This window comes from Lissotriton helveticus, chromosome 6 (genome assembly GCF_964261635.1).
Source record: "Lissotriton helveticus chromosome 6, aLisHel1.1, whole genome shotgun sequence".
NCBI lineage: Eukaryota > Metazoa > Chordata > Amphibia > Caudata > Salamandridae > Lissotriton > Lissotriton helveticus.
Genome location: NC_136067.1, coordinates 85,440,297 through 85,456,188, shown reverse-complemented (window position 1 = coordinate 85,456,188; position 15,892 = coordinate 85,440,297). Strand labels below are relative to the sequence as shown.

Genomic DNA, 15,892 nt, shown 5'->3' with positions numbered 1-15,892 from the left:
CCTGTCGTAGGAAGGGACCGTGCGTCGAATTAGGATGCACCCGCCACAGTGGCGGGTGCATCCCGCACATTTAACATTGCGGTGGGCATTGCTGGAAGCACCGCCCGCCGCAATGGTAAAAATGCATGTTGTGCGTTTCAAAGCACAACATGACAGGCACCGCGCGGTGCCTGCCATGCTGTACTTTGAAACGCAGGGGGGTACCATAGGTACCCCGCATGTGCACCCCCCAGCCCCCCTTCACCCTGGGGCCCGCAACGGGCCCCCATGCAAAGACCGTATGCCTTTCCACGGTGGCAATTCCGCCTTCGCGACCGGCGGAAAAGCGGCGGACGGTCTTGCCGTCCGCCACGGACTCCCCCGTCATCCTAATGTGGCGGGGGTCATTTCTGTGAGGATGGCAGACAGCTTTCCCCCGGCGGGCCGGCGGTGGCTACCGCCAGCCCGGCGGGGGCAATCCATCCGCCATCCTAATCGGCCCCTTAGTTTGGATCAAGAGCCTTAGTGATATGTACCTTAGGTATCAGCTTCAGGGTTATTGACAACAACCTGTATTATTCATTGCTGGGAAAGAACAATCTCTTTCTCCAAGCGGACTAGGATATTTTGGTAGCTTGGACATTATATGTGTGAATTGTTTTAATGTATATCTTTAATGGTTTTTTTTAAAAATCGAATAAAGATTAATGAATTAATAAATGAATGGTAGCTGGGACATGTATTTGAGGGTGGTGGAATAACCCCACAAAGAGTTGATGTCACTATGATCCACTCTGGTCTGTCCCAGTAAACTGATATCAGCCACTGCGGCTCTCCACCTCCAAATGCTGGACATTGAAGATGCACAGATTAAGTTAATATTAATAAAATTCAATATGTAGCACGTTAGAATTAAGGTAACTATGAAGAGCGTTGTAAAGAGGTGAAGTTTAGCTAAAGGATATTTTAATGTAAGGCGTTGAGGAAAAGAGTTAATTAGATGATAAATTAAAGTATTGGGGTCAGTTTAATGGCCTTTGTGTTATCATAGAATTAATGGTAGTATGAAGTAATGCTATGTGGAACGTAATGACCGGCAATCAGGCTCTCTACTGTTACCCATGCAAAAGTAAATACAGCTGCACTTCTGGAATTATTCCTGAGAAGCTTTTGCATATGAATCTCTTTGCATGTATTTAGACAGGCTCTGGTTATTGACGTTTCTTTCTGCTTGAGCACCAAGGTTCGCTGGCCACAGTGCATACTGTTTCAGTGGATTCTTGTGTTGGAATGGGAGCGTCCACTTGTATGGCTCATTTAGAGCTCTACGAACTTCCACCAGCCCGCAAGAAACCTGCATTCTGCCTCACCCACCCTCACTCACACCCCCCTCCCTGCATCAGCCACAGCGAAGCAGATTAGAACCTCTCTAATCACAGACACTCAAGACCTGGGTTTTCGACTGAGACATGGCACCCTCAGCACCCATATACCACCGCTCCGTACAAATAGTGATTGCTGTTGGGTTTGTGCTGTGCGACTGACTTCCAGGATGGTGTCAATCCATGGGAGGTGTTCTCTCTCCTTGTGGTTACTCAGGCAGCCTTCTACCGAGATTTATTGAGATCTGATAAATCCATTGAGATCTTCCTCAGGCTTCGACAGAACTAAAGATGTTGAAGCTGTTGTAGCAGCCATTAGGCAGGACCATGTTCCTGATAGGAATCAGATATTTCCATTCAGAGTTTGGGTTTGGTTGTTGGTCATTCTAGGGGTAGGATCCAGTTGTGCGACGAGGGTCTGCCAATGGAATGAGTAGAGCCAGCAGGGTGATCACGACATAATTCAAATACTGAACGCAGGTGGGTTTAGTGTTGATGGTACCATTAAGACCAGGAGCACAATCCACTTTGGGTCTCCGTCAGACCCATTCCTGCACCGCGTCTTCAACAAAGCAAGCAGCTCCATCGCACCCCACCTACGCAATGTCATCAATCTCTCCCTTGAGACCGCGACCTTCCCAGAGAGCTGAAAACACGCTGAGATCAATGCTCTACTCAAAAAACCCAAGGCAGACCCAAGGGACCTCAAGAACTTCCGACCCATCTCTCTGCTCCCCTTCCTGGCCATGGTCATCGAGAAAATCGTTAACAGACAGCTAACCCGATACCTCGAAGAGAACAGAATCCTGGTCCCTTCCCAGTCAGGGTTCCGCAGCAACCACAGCACCGAGACCGCCCTCATCGCCTCCACCAATGACATCAGGACCCTGCTAGACAACAGGGAGACTGCAGCACTCATCCTCCTGGACCTCTCTGCCGCCTTCGGCACCGTCTGCCACCGCACACTACGTGCACGCCTCCACTCTGCAGGAATCCGAGACAAGGCTCTGGAATGGACCACCTCCTTCCTCTCCGGCACAACCCTGAGCGTCCGCCTCCCCCTGTTCCATTCCGAAGCCTCCGAGATCATCTGCCGCGTAACCCAAGGATCCCGCCTCAGCCCGACACTGTTCAACATTTACATGGCCCCGCTCGCACACATTGCCCGACAGCACAACCTCAACATAATCTCCTACGCCGACGACAATCAACTGATCCTCTCCCTCACCAAGGACCCCATCACCGCCAAAGCCAACCTCCACGAAGGAATGAAGGCCGTCGCCGACTGGATAAAAATCAGCCGTCTGAAGCTGAACTCGGACAAGACGAAGGTCCTCATTCTCGGCTCCAACCCGTCAGCCTGGGACAACTCCTGGTGGCCAATGGCACTGGGGGCAGCCCCGACCCCCACCGACCACGCACGCAACCTGGGAATCCTCATCGACTCAACGCTCTCAATGACCAAGCCAGTCAACTCTGTCTCCACCTCCTGCTTCAATACCCTCCGCATGCTCCGCAAGATCTCCAGATGGATCCCGACAGATACAAGAAAGACAGTCACCCAGGCCCTCGTCAGCAGCAGACTCGACTACGGAAACGCCCTCTACGTGGGAGCCCCGACCAAGCTCATCAATCGACTAAAACGCATCCAAAACGCCTCGTTATGACTGATCCTCGATGTACCACAACACGCCCACATTCCCCCCCACCTGAGAAACCTGCACTGGCTCCCCGTCAACAAGAGGATATCCTTCAAGCTCCTCATCCACGCACACAAGGCACTCCACAAGACCAGCCCAGCCTACCTCAACAGACGGCTCTCCTTCTACACCCCCAACGGCCAGCTACGCTCCACCGAGCTCTTACTCGCCACCGTCCCGCACATCTGAAGAACAACCATCGGCGGGAGATCCTTCTCCCACCTCTCCGCCAAGACATGAAACACCCTCCCACTGAGCGTTCGACAGACCCAAGACCTGCCTACCTTCAGGAGGATACTAAAGACCTGGCTGTTAGATCAGTAGCGGCCCCCACCTCCCCCCTCCCCCCCCCAGCGCCTTGAGACCCTTGTGGGTATGTAGTGCGCTTAACAAACAAATGACTGATTGATTGATGGTTTGTGAATGGATGGGGCTGGGAACTGAGGCCACTGTAAGAGTACACTGCTGGAAACTGGAAGCCGAGCCATGATGTGAACATGGTGTTTTTTAAGCATGCATAGGGACTTTTAAGCCATTTCCCTACATGAACAACCAACATCCGGCCATAAATCTTCCGAGACTCAGGCCTGTGTGCAGTAGTGGGCAGTAACTGGTGGTGCCTGTGTGCAGCGGTGGACAGTTGCTTGTGGTACATGCGTGTAGTAGTGCACAGTGGCTGTAGGTGCCTGTGTGCAGTAGTGGGCAGCGGCTGGTGCTGCCACTGTGCAGGAGTGAACAGAGGCTGGTGTTGCTTGTGTGCAGTAGTGTAGAGAGACTGGTCGTGCCTGCATGCAAAAGTGGATGTTGGGTGATAGTGTCTACCTGCATGTGAAGGTGGTATCTGCAGAATACCACTGGAATACACCAGATGCAAATTAAAAAGAAAGAGTGTAATTGTTGTTCTCATCAGTGCCCAATCTTGCCTTCCATTGTGCTCTTTAGATAGCAAGTGTCTCTGACATAGAAGCCGAAACGTTGGAGAAGTTGGTGAAGGGCCACACTTACTCCGTCACTGCACTCAAAGAGGTGAGTTTCTTTTCATAAGATTATGCTAATGTGACTGGAGTGCTGTAGATCCCTGTTTAAATGTCAATTTCGGTACCCTTGGTCTGTGTGTGATAGGTGAATTACAGAGGTCACGCGGAGCAGATCATACGCATCCGGAACCCCTGGGGTGATGTGGAGTGGACGGGTGCCTGGAGTGACAAGTGAGTGACAATTTTACTGCAGAAGTCAAAACTCTGCAGGGGAATCCAGTTTCTACTTAGAAAATGGACAGTGCCCCAGTCCCCTCCCCCAGTAAAAGCACTGCACAGAAGCTCATTGTTTCTCAATACCCAGTGATATGCACAGGAGTTCACAGTGCCCCAGTCGCTTCTGGTGACAGGCTGACAAGGTGTTGGTCACCCATGCAAGGAATTGGGATTGTTCTGCTGCTGTCATGGGATGTGAAAACTGAAGTCTGAACTCTCAAACTAGTGTCTGCTTTCTTACTGCCTCTGCTCTCTGCCACAGCTCGCCTGAGTGGAATGAAGTGGATCCCGCAGAAAAAAAAGAACTTAACGTGAAGATGGAGGATGGGGAGTTCTGGTAAGAGAAGGCGGGCAATTCATGAGTTTCTTTAACCGCATGCGTGCGGCGGCTTTTTTCGCGCTGCGCGGCTTTTTTTAAAAAGCCGCGTTACATGACGAGCTCAGCTCGTCATCAGCGTGTGAGCGGCACAACTGATGACGAGCTGAGCTTGTCATCAGCGCTTAAGTGGTTAAAGCAGACACAACTCCCTCATTCACTGGTTAGAAATTACCTCTTCAATTCACAAAGGTTGTTGGTTTACCCATAGGAGTCCTTGAACTGTCTTTCATAGGGATATTTTTGCCCACATGCATCAAAGGGAATTGCATTCGCAAACGGTGCGAATCGCAAAATTCGTCCGTTTGCGAATGCAATTTCATTTTTTGGGATGCATCATTTTTTGTTTTTTTTCGCAATTTAAGGAATCGCAATTATGTTGCGATTTCTTAAATTGCGATTGTATTTAAGAAATCGCAATCTGTGATTTCTTAAATACAATGCATGAATATTTTTTTTTTGCGAATTCGCAAATTGGAAGAGGTAAATTACCATGAAGTCAAGGAAGAGGTGTGGCGCCGCGGCCAGGGCGACTGACGCTGGAATCTGGGGACCACGGTTCGATCCCCGGCTCCGGCGGCAGGTTAGCCCAGCACCATGTGACTCTGGGCAATAGCTCGCTTAATCTTCCCGACGGCCCCCAGCGCCTAGAGACCCTTACGGGTGATTGTGCGCTTTACAAATGTGGACTTTACTTTACTTTAACCTACATGGTAATTTGCGAAAACTTTCAAAAATGCACAAAAGTGCATTTTTGAAAGTTTCATTTTACACACACACATGCCCTTAGGGCATGTGTGTGTGAAAAAAGTACTTAAAGGTACATTTCAGGGGTGTAGGGGGGGTCCTTTGAACCCCCCCCCCTACATCCTTGAAATAGCATTCTCATTTTGCGATTCCTTAATTGCGAATCGCAAAATGAGAATGGCTTCCCATTCATTCCTATGGGCCTCTAAGCTCATAGGAATCAATGGGGAGGGAAAGTTAAGGAATCACAAAAAATATTGCGATTTTTTAATGCATAGCATTTTGCGATTTCTTAATTGCGAAATCGCGAAATGTAACAATGATGCATGTGGGTGTTGATTTCCATTGAAAATGAATATAAAAACATGGGGCCAGATTCATCAAACAAAAATCCGCTCGCAAAGGGCCAGATTCTGAGAATCTGGCCCTTTGCGAGCGGTATTTTTGCATTTGGGATGCATCATCCCAAATGCAAAAATCGCAATTTTAGAAATTGCTAAATTGCGATTATTTGCATTTAAGGAATCTCAATTTGAGATTCCTTAAATGCAATGCATGAAAGTTTTTAAAATAGCGAATTCGCTAATAGGGCACGCAAATTACCATGAAGTATAACTTCATGGTAATTTGCAAAAACCTTGAAAAATGCACTAAAGTGCATTTTTCAAAGTTTCATGTTGCACAAACACATGCCCTAAGGGCATGTGTGTGCGCAACATATGTGCACATATCAATTTCAGGGGTGCAACAGGGTGTCCTTTGGACACCCCTGCACCCTTGAAATCGCAATCTCAATTTGCGAATCGCTAATTGCGACTCGCAAATTGAGATTGTCTTCCATGTCATTCCTATGGGCCTCTAGGCCCATAGGAATGAATGGGGAGGTATTCCTTAATTGCGACTCGCAATTTGCGAGTCGCAATTAAGGAATTCTAAGAAATCGCTATTTTTTAAGTGATTTCTTGATGCATTCCATTTTGCAATTCCTTAATAGCGAATCGGTATTTTTCGCTATTAAGTTATAGCAAATTGGGTTGTTGATGCATCTGGGGGATGGTTTTCTCTTTTACTACACGTTAATAGGGCAGTATGAACATTTTCCGAAAGTTTAAGGAAATCCGAAATTAGTTCATTCAAATGCAACAAATGTATTAACCAGAGAGCTCTCCAAATATATAGCCCCAAAACATCACCTCCCAAGTTTTTTATTTCGCCCTGATGATTGGCAAAACCACCATTCTTTATATCACAAGCCGATGGATCTTTACTTTTTTTTTTTTTTAGTTAGACTTACAAAAACTGATTTCTTTTTTGGTATGAAATAGGGCTCAGGTTACAGCATGTAAAATAATATGAAGGCAAACAATAGTTGGAGCCATATTTAGAAACAGTCCATACATCAAAAGGCTGGATATCACATTCAGAGAGTCAATTTTTTTTTTACATGAATATGGAAATACAGTTGTGCACTGCTCTTAATAGTAATCTTTTCCAGAGCTAGAGTCATTAGCTTGCATATTAGGAAGGTATGATCGCAGCGGATCCCATAGATCATGTGGCCAGGGATGTTGTTGGTCTGTGACGTACGATGCCAACATTTCACTTGAGGTTGCATTGTTCAGCCAGTCTGAAGTATTTGGGGCAAGATCTTTCATTCAAGTCCCTGCTTCACTAGCAGCATAATTATTGCCACCAGTTGTCTAACTGACAGTGGAATTAGTTTATAATATTCCAGCAACAGTGTCCAGGTGATCTCAGCTACCACAGTTATGCCGGCTACCCCTTTCCAGTTTCTTGCTGCCACTGGTCACTTCCATGCCAGGTAGAAAAACCTGGCCGAATCAACTACACTGTGCATATACATTGCAAGGATTTAATGGACTCAATTTTATGTAAGAATTTAAGAGAACAATTCAATCTGTGTAAAAATGTCAAATGGATGAGTTTGTGTCTGTAGTTGATAGAATTTAGCTGGGTCTGAGCACAGCAATACATCCATCTGTATCCTCTCCTTGAGAGCTCCTAGGAATCGTCTCGACAAATTTCAAGGCATCTTTAGCGTTCCCAAATAGCTGAGTATGACCATTATATATGACCCTCAATCTGGCTGGATACAATATGGAGTATTTGGAGCGGCTGTCCAGATGATTTTCTTGGCCTTAGCAAACACAATTTTTGACTTCTGCACCATAATAGTAAAGTTGGAGTAGAAAGAGCTTGTCACCTTGGTTGCGAATTATCCCTTTTTCTCTTCCAAGGTAAAGCACTGTATCCCGGTTCCGGTAATTAATCAGTCGATTATGATTGGCCTGGGTAGGGCCACAGGTGGTAATCTGAAACGAAGAGATCTATGTGCCTGCTCGACCACTAATACGTCTGAAAAGTTAGGCTGCCCAAATATCTCTGCAAAGAGCGACTCAGTACGTTTACAGCCTCTCCATATCTGTAGTCACTGGAAGACTCATGTGATTATTATTCCTGCATGAACGTGCTTCCAGTTCTTCATTCTTAGCGGAGATCCTATGCATCTCAGTTTCCAGTTTCTTCAGCATTTCTTGCATGCTTGGGGTTTTGTTCTCCAGACCAGAAATACAACTCTCAGCTTCATAAAAGTGGTTACCATGCTTGTCTAGCATGTGATTCATATGCCACAGTCGCACATTTAAGTGATCAATCTGAGTTTCGATTGCATGCAGACTAGAGTACATGTACGTTAGTATCTTCTTGATGTCAGAGTCTGACAATTTAATTACTTCATAAGCTTTATGCATGCTTGACTGGGAACAGGGGCAAGATATATTGTTACTTGTTTTTTATGCTGAAAATGGAGCTTCCCTTGTTCAGTGTCAGTTCTCTTAATTTTGTTGGTTGTTATTTTACCAAAGGAGCTCCTTGCAGTGGTCAGGCCTCACCAGTAGGGCAGCAGGGTGCGCTCAGAGTCTGGGTGGGTCCTTCATTATCGTGCAGTGTAAATAGCTGCCAGCCAACATAAGAAAGACCAGTTAACAACCTAGGTTGTATACAACAGTGTGCACCTACTGTTTGTTGCTGCTCACAGAAAACAATTCAGAAAAGGGGGTGGTGATGGACAGAGCATCTGAGTTAAACAGAACACTCATACCCAGTCAAAAGATCAGGGCTTCATCCATCACCGTTTTTTAGCTCACTGCACCATCCCAGTTCAGAACCTGGCTACATGCAAATTAGTCTGTCCCTGGCCCAGTGCATCATGGGAACAGGGCAGACCAAACTACCAAGCCAATTCTTTACTGGAAAGGAAACAAGCTTCCGGGGACCGGTTTCTGGCATTGCAGCCGTCTTCGGCCCGGCTTGCTTGAATCCTAATGGTGCAGTGAGCAAGGGACTCACATCTGAGCATACCCTGCCACTCCTATAGTGGCCAAAACGATTCCTTTCCAGTAAAGAATTGGCTTGGTAGTTTGGTCTGCCCTGTTCCCATGATACACTGGGCCAGGGACAGACTAATTTGCATGTAGCCAGGTTCTGAACTGGGATGGTACAGTGAGCTAAAAAACGGTGATGGATCAAGCCCTGATCTTTTGACTGGGTATGAGTGTTCTGTTTAACTCAGATGCTCTGTCCATCACCACCCCCTTTTCTGAATCGTTTTGGCCACTATAGGAGTGGCAGGGTATGCTCAGACATGAGTCCCTTGTTCACTGCACCATCAGGATTCAAGCAAGCCGGGCCGAAGACGGCTGTAATGCTAGAAACCGGTCCCCGGAAGCTTGTTTCCTTTCCAGTAAAGAATTGGCTTGGTAGTGTGGTCTGCCCTGTTCCCATGATGCACTGGGCCAGGGACAGACTAATTTGAATGTAGCCAGGTTCTGAACTGGGATGGTGCAGTGAGCTAAAAAACGGTGATGGATCAAGCCCTGATCTTTTGACTGGGTATGAGTGTTCTGTTTAACTCAGATGCTCTGTCCATCACCACCCCCTTTTCTGAATCGCTCACAGAAAACAGGCACCGTAGGGAAGCCGAGAGAATTTCATTATTCAGATGGCTGCTTTAAAGTCAAATTTGCGGACACCGTCTTTGGCGGAACACTGAGGTGTATAATCAACCTGTTCCATCGGCTGAAGGCCCTGAATCGAGCCCCCTCTCCACCATACCAAGCCTGGAATATGGATAAATCATAGCCAGGTGTAGGATCATTGCTTCCACATCCTCAGGAGATCTGAGCAGCCTCCGTGGATGATCAGGAGTCTGCGGCCACCACTCTCACTTCAGCGGCTGCAGCACTTGCACCACTCCCTCTGCCTCCAGCAGTCTTCAAACCATACTGATGGGCCCAACTAATACCCCTCAACACCAGGGCTCTGTCACATCATCAGGGAATCAGCATTTGGGGCAAGTGGCAGAAGATTAGGGGCCAAGGAGCCAAAGCGCTACAACAAAATGGCTATATTGGACAGCGGTTGTCCATGCCCCCTACCTCCAGGAATCTTTACTTTGAAGCAAATAAAATCTGCCTGTCTCCCTATATTCTGCAGTTTCTGGTCACTGAGTCAAAGGACCCAGTCCTTGATATAGCCTTGTATATTATATGTGTTGTAACCACTTTTTGTGTACACAAGTCTCTTCCTGTTTTCAGCTGTGCATATCTGGGGACTAAGGAGACACATTGAACACACACATACACATGCTTTATTATTTTCACATTACACATTTCAAAAACACAGCCAGAGTTGTTGAATCAGACAATATATATGGATTTAAGAAACTAAGATGTCCAAGAATTTTTGTCTGTTTTCCTGAGTCAACTAGTTATCAGTGACACAAGATGAAGAGTCCCTTTAAGAAAGGTTACTATAATATGCATCCTTGTAGCAAGGTAGTATCCTTCTAGCATGGATACCCCTACTTTGTGCCTGGTGTCAATGTGGTATCAGTGTGTTTTTGACCTAGTCTGACTGGGGTCCTGCTAATCAGGACCCCAGTCATTGTGCTTTTTTTCCCCCTAAATGGGCATGGTAAGTACTTTTGTACCTCTAAAATTGGCTGCTGGTGTATCATTGAAAGTCCCTAATATATATGATACAAAGGTACCCAGGGTACACAGGGCATATATATACCAGGGGTTTCCATGGGCTACAGCATGTATTGTGCCTCCCATGAGAGACCACTCAAGCTGTGACTACAGGCTTGCCATTGTCGCCTGGGTGAGTTGGTGTTAGTGTGAGGATGTCCCTGCATGAGCAGGACACCCCTACAAACCCCAGAGTCTATTCTCAAGGTTTTATAGGTATGGTCAGCCATTTTAATACATATAGTGGACATCAGTCATTACGAGATGTCTAACTACATATTGGCTGCACCAAAACCAGTCATGTTTGATATCAAACATGTTGAATGTTGGAATCATATCCCAACACAGATTCCAGTGTTGGAGGTATGATCTGATGTACTGGGGGCCTCCCTTTGGTGCCCACCGTACTCCTGGTAACAGCCTTTCAGAGTCTGCCAGGAAGCTAGTGTGGCTGCCGACCACAGACATGAAGACTTGCAAGGTTGGGTATTTTACATCGAATATCATTGTGAAATGTATAGATTATATAGTTAAAGGTAATCATATCAAAGTCTATGATCCTGGCAAAATGCCATCGGTTGAGTGTCCAAATAGTACTGTGCCAATATGAGATAGATTTTTTGAGAACTGTAGCTCTCTGGTGTTTCGGGTATTTGACCATATTAAATCGGGCGAGCACACAGCCTTAAGCCCCATATCTGCTCTTCCCCGCTGCGCCCCTCCCAAGACCGACCATCCACACCCATCCCATAGATACCTCCCATAGCCATCCCAACCTCATCACTATCACGCCAGGGCACCCTGCACACACCTCAAAGGGTAAGGTGCGAGCCCGCATTTTACATGGAAATGGTAGGCTTTACAGTCTCACTTTACGGAGTACCGCATTGTCACTTTTACAATGCTGTCTGGTTGTCATGGGACTAATTCAGCTACAATGCCCCCCCCCACCGACTCTTGAACACGAAACCTGTCTCTTCATCCTGCCATGTAAATATTACTACTACACGTTATTAATAATACAGGTCTACTGTCTGCTGTTCGCACATATTTACTATTTGCCTCAACGTTTTTTACACATGCTGCCTCCTCTGTTTCAACTCTTTGATATGATATCCTGTAACTATATAATCTATATATTTCATGATGATATTCGATATAAAATACCCAACCTTGCACGTCTATATGATTTCCATTATTCTATCCTTATCCTGCTCCAGCTCTACCCTACTCTCCCCTTTCTTTTCTTTTTTCTTTTTTTGTCTTGCTCCAACTGTTTGTGATGACTAAACCATCTTCCTTCGGGCAATATTGCATGTCCCTCTAAATGCCTCTATGAAAGGCATAATTCTCGTCTAATCTATGCCTTTTTATATCAACACCCGGTCTCGTATTTCTGCCTGTAAATGCATTATGCTCACAATTACAATACGATCTGATGCGTACATCTGATAGGACATCTAGCCGCAGATTCCTTAACTTAGAATATCCCCAGGCGCCAGACTGGATCCGTAAGTTTTTTATTTTGCCGCAGCACCTCTGCACGCCTGGGGACGGTGCCACACAACCCCGCCCTGATGTCGTCCACATACGTGACGTCAGCAAGGTCATATAAGTCCCTCCAGGTGCGCTGACGTCAGTTTCCTTCAGAGTAAGCGGTTCCTCTGTCTGTCTTCAGGCCCCTTTCCTGTTTTCAGGTCCCTTTTTGACACTTGGCATCTGGAACAGTGTGCGATGCCTTCAGGTTTTAAAACTTGTACTTCCTGTTCACGGCAGATGTCCGCGACGGACCCGCATCTTATTTGTATGTGGTGTCTGGGCGAGCACCACGACTCCACAGACTGCGACACCTGCCAACCCCTTAAGCCGAATTCCTGGCAGGAGCGCCGGATGAAGCTTCTTTCGGGACGGTTGTCCCGATTGGAGTTGTCTTGTCCCCCAGCCTCTTCATCGCCGGCAGGTCCCTCTACTTTCCGGTTCCGCCGTCGATGGCCCTCAGGGGTCCGGGGCCGTCGTTCGCCACTTATAGGTAAGTCGAGGTGCATGTCGCCGAGGTCCTCGACCTCACTTTCTTCTCCCGACAGTCGCCCCCCCTCTATCCTCCCTTTCCGGGTATCGGGGCGACTCGGGCCCAAATGGTGGTCTATGCCGCGGCCTTGCAGGCCTCCCTGGGGTCCTCTCCCGTTCCTGGGATCTCCAACGGACTCGCTGGTGGGTTCGTCCCCAGCACCGATTGAGCCTTTGCCCCCAAGGACGTCGGAGATGTGGTGTTGTCAGGGCGCGGCCCGGCTGGGTCCCCCTCTATGGTCCACATGGTGTCGTCAGGGCACGGCCCGGCTGGGTCCCCCTCTATGACCCACGGCACCCCTGCCGCGCTGCATAGTCCTGCAGGGCACTTTGCGGCGTTGCAGGTGGTCCCCGGGCAAGCGGCCGCCTGTCCGGAGCTGGGGTCGGTGCCGTTCCGACGCCGTACACTTGCCTCCCCGGCTCCGCCTCGGCTTCTTTCTCCGGAGTCGGAGCCTGTCGTGGTTGAGGCAGAGTCGGCGCCGGTGCGACACCGGAGGCTTGCCTACCCGGTCCGGCGCCTTCTCCTTCTTCGGAAGGGGAGCTTGTTGTGGTTTCGTCGCCGGACGGGGCTGACTCGACGCCGGATGGAATCGAGTTGGCAATTGATTAGGCAAGATCGGCGCCAACAAACGTCGATTTGGACCCGCGTTGACGCCGGGTTGTTGACTCTTCTCCAGAAGCCTCTGGAGAGAGTTTGGCGTTGCTCTCACGTCCTGCGACGCCGGATGTATTCTTGCCTGTGCCACACTTAGAATTTGTGGAGCCTCCTCAGGAGCCTCCAGACCTGGCAGGCTCTTCGCCTCCTCTAGAGCCCCATCAGGATCCTCATTCTTCAATGGGGCTCCCTTCAGTGGGGCATTGGTCGCACCCTCAGTGTCTTGGCAGGCTGAGCTTACAACCCTCCCCTACTCATGAGCTGCTGTCCCCTCTACGGAGGGCTACCGAGGCTAGTGCGGCTTTTCTGAGAGTGGTCTCCTCGGCCACTCACATTTTGAACATGCAACCCCCTTCAGCCCTCTTGTCTGCGGACCCTCTACTTGAGGTCCTTCACAGTAAGTCCGGGAATGTGGAGCCGCTTCTGCCTTTTGAGGCGTCCCTTTATGATGTCCTTTTGGGTGCCTGGGTTCGGCCTGCTTCAGGTGATCCGGTATCGCCGTTCAGTTTTGCCCCGACACCATCCTGCTCCACATGATCCTTTTTGCCTTTTCGTGCACCCTGAAGTGCAGGGGTTTGTTTCGCAAACTACCTTCCCTTCCTTGCCCTGGCTAATGCTTCTTCCCTCCCGGGAGTCCAGATGGCTTGAGTAATGGGGTCGGAACATTTTTGCCTCCACTAGTGCTGCCCTACGGTCCTTAAATACAGTGTGTGTTTTGGCTCGGGCTACCTCTGCCATGTGTGACTCTGCAGAGTCTTTGCTTTCTGCCACCGGTGAAGGCGTTTGTGTTGACCTCCTTCATCTCTTCGGGAAAGGCCGTGACCTTGCCAAATTCACGGTCCGCTCGGCCATGGGTACTGCAGATTCCTTAGGCCGGGCTATGGCTGGTTCTATTGCCTTACGGCGCCATGTTTGGTTGCGAGATAGCGTATTCCCGGAGAATATCCGGGAGCGACTGGTTGGTTTACCCTTTGATGGGGTTTTTCTGTTTGATGCTCACGCCGAATCAGCGGTTCAGCGCCTCCTTGCGGGCTTTCTCCCTCCCAGTTAGGCCTGTCTTCCGTGGTGGTACCCTTTTATTTAGCATCCTTTAGATGCGTTCTGTGTTTTAGATGGACAGTAAGCCTTAGGTCTTCTTATCGTATGGTTGAGGGTGATTACCCTTTCATTTGGCATCCTTTGGATGCATTTTGCTTTTGAGCTGACAGTTGGCCTGCTGTGGCAGTATTCCACAGGTTGCTGTGTCTGGTTTTCTGGCCGCCATCAACCTCACACAATGGTTAACCCAAACGGCCGACAAATTAGCACCCATTGAAAAAACATCAAACCAAGCAAGGTAGCAAGAACGCCCCCTGGTTCAACGATGACCTTAAGAAATCCAAGAAGCTCTGTCGTTCCCTTGAGAAAACTTGGAAAACAGACCCAAACACTATCACCCAAGCCGCCTTCAAAAACGCCACCCGCAAACACCACCAACTTATCCGGACAGCCAAGAAATCAGCGCTCAAAGACCGACTTGACAACAACGCCCACAACAGCAAGGAACTTTTCAACATCATCAAAGAATTCACCAACGCCACCGCCAGCTCTAACGACATCATCCCCTCTCAAGTCCTCTGCGACTCCCTTGCCTCATTCTTTCATGACAAAATCGCCGACATCCATAACAGCTTTGACAACACACCTGTAAACCAATCCACCCCACTCACCTCCGAACCGTTACCTCCTCCGAATATCCTTCTCGAATGGAACCCAATCACCACAGAAGAGACCATTCGCCTGATGAACTCCATCCACTCAGGATCCCCTACAGACCCATGTCCCCATCACATCTTCAACAAAGCAGACTCCATTATCGCACCCCATCTCCGAGATGTCATCAACTTCTCCCTTAACTCCACCACATTTCCAGATAGCTGGAAACACGCCAAACTCAGCGCCCTTCTGAAGAAACCCACAGCTGACCCCACCGAACTCTAAAACTACCGCCCCATCTCGCTCCTCCCATTCCCTGCCAAAGTAATTGAGAAAGCCATTAACAATCAGCTCGCCACCTTCCTCGAAACTAACAAATCACTCGACTCCTCACAGTCTGGCTTCCGAGCCAAACACAGCACCGAGACCGCCCTCATCGCAGCAACAGACGACATCCGAACACTACTGGACAACGGAGACACAGTCGCCCTCATCCTCCTCGACCTCTCCGCAGCCTTCGACACAGTCTGCCATAGCACCCTGACACAACGCCTCAGAAACATCGGAATTCAAGGAAAAGCATTGGACTGGATCATTTCGTTCCTCGCTGGAAGAACTCAGAGAGTCCGCCTCCCCCCTTTTAAGTCAGAGTCCACCGACGTCATCTGCGGCGTCCCACAAGGATCATCACTCAGCCCCACCCTCTTCAACGTCTACATGAGCCCCCTCGCAACCATCGCACGTCAACACAACCTCAACATCATCTCCTACGCTGATGACACTCAGCTGATCCTCTCACTCACCAAAGACCCAACCACCGCCAAAACCAACCTACACGAAGGGATGAAAGAAGTAGCCGAGTGGATGAAGCACAGCCGTCTGAAACTGAACTCGGACAAAACGGAAGTCCTCATCTTAGGCTCATCCCCTTCCGCCTGGGATGACTCTTGGTGGCCAACGGCCCTAGGAAAAGCCCCCATACCGACG

The 15,892-nt window shown here is 48.7% G+C and overlaps 1 protein-coding gene across 1 annotated transcript in view; it reads left to right on the top strand.

Annotated features, from left to right (window-relative positions):
• LOC144762256 (calpain-1 catalytic subunit-like) overlaps positions 1 to 15,892 on the top strand; it is an 879,063-nt gene that overhangs the window by 468,844 nt on the left and 394,327 nt on the right. The window contains exons 6-8 of the mRNA XM_078647399.1: positions 4,004 to 4,087; positions 4,184 to 4,269; positions 4,577 to 4,651. Of these exons, the coding sequence (XP_078503525.1) occupies positions 4,004 to 4,087; positions 4,184 to 4,269; positions 4,577 to 4,651 (245 nt within the window). The remainder of the gene's footprint in view (positions 1 to 4,003; positions 4,088 to 4,183; positions 4,270 to 4,576; positions 4,652 to 15,892) is intronic.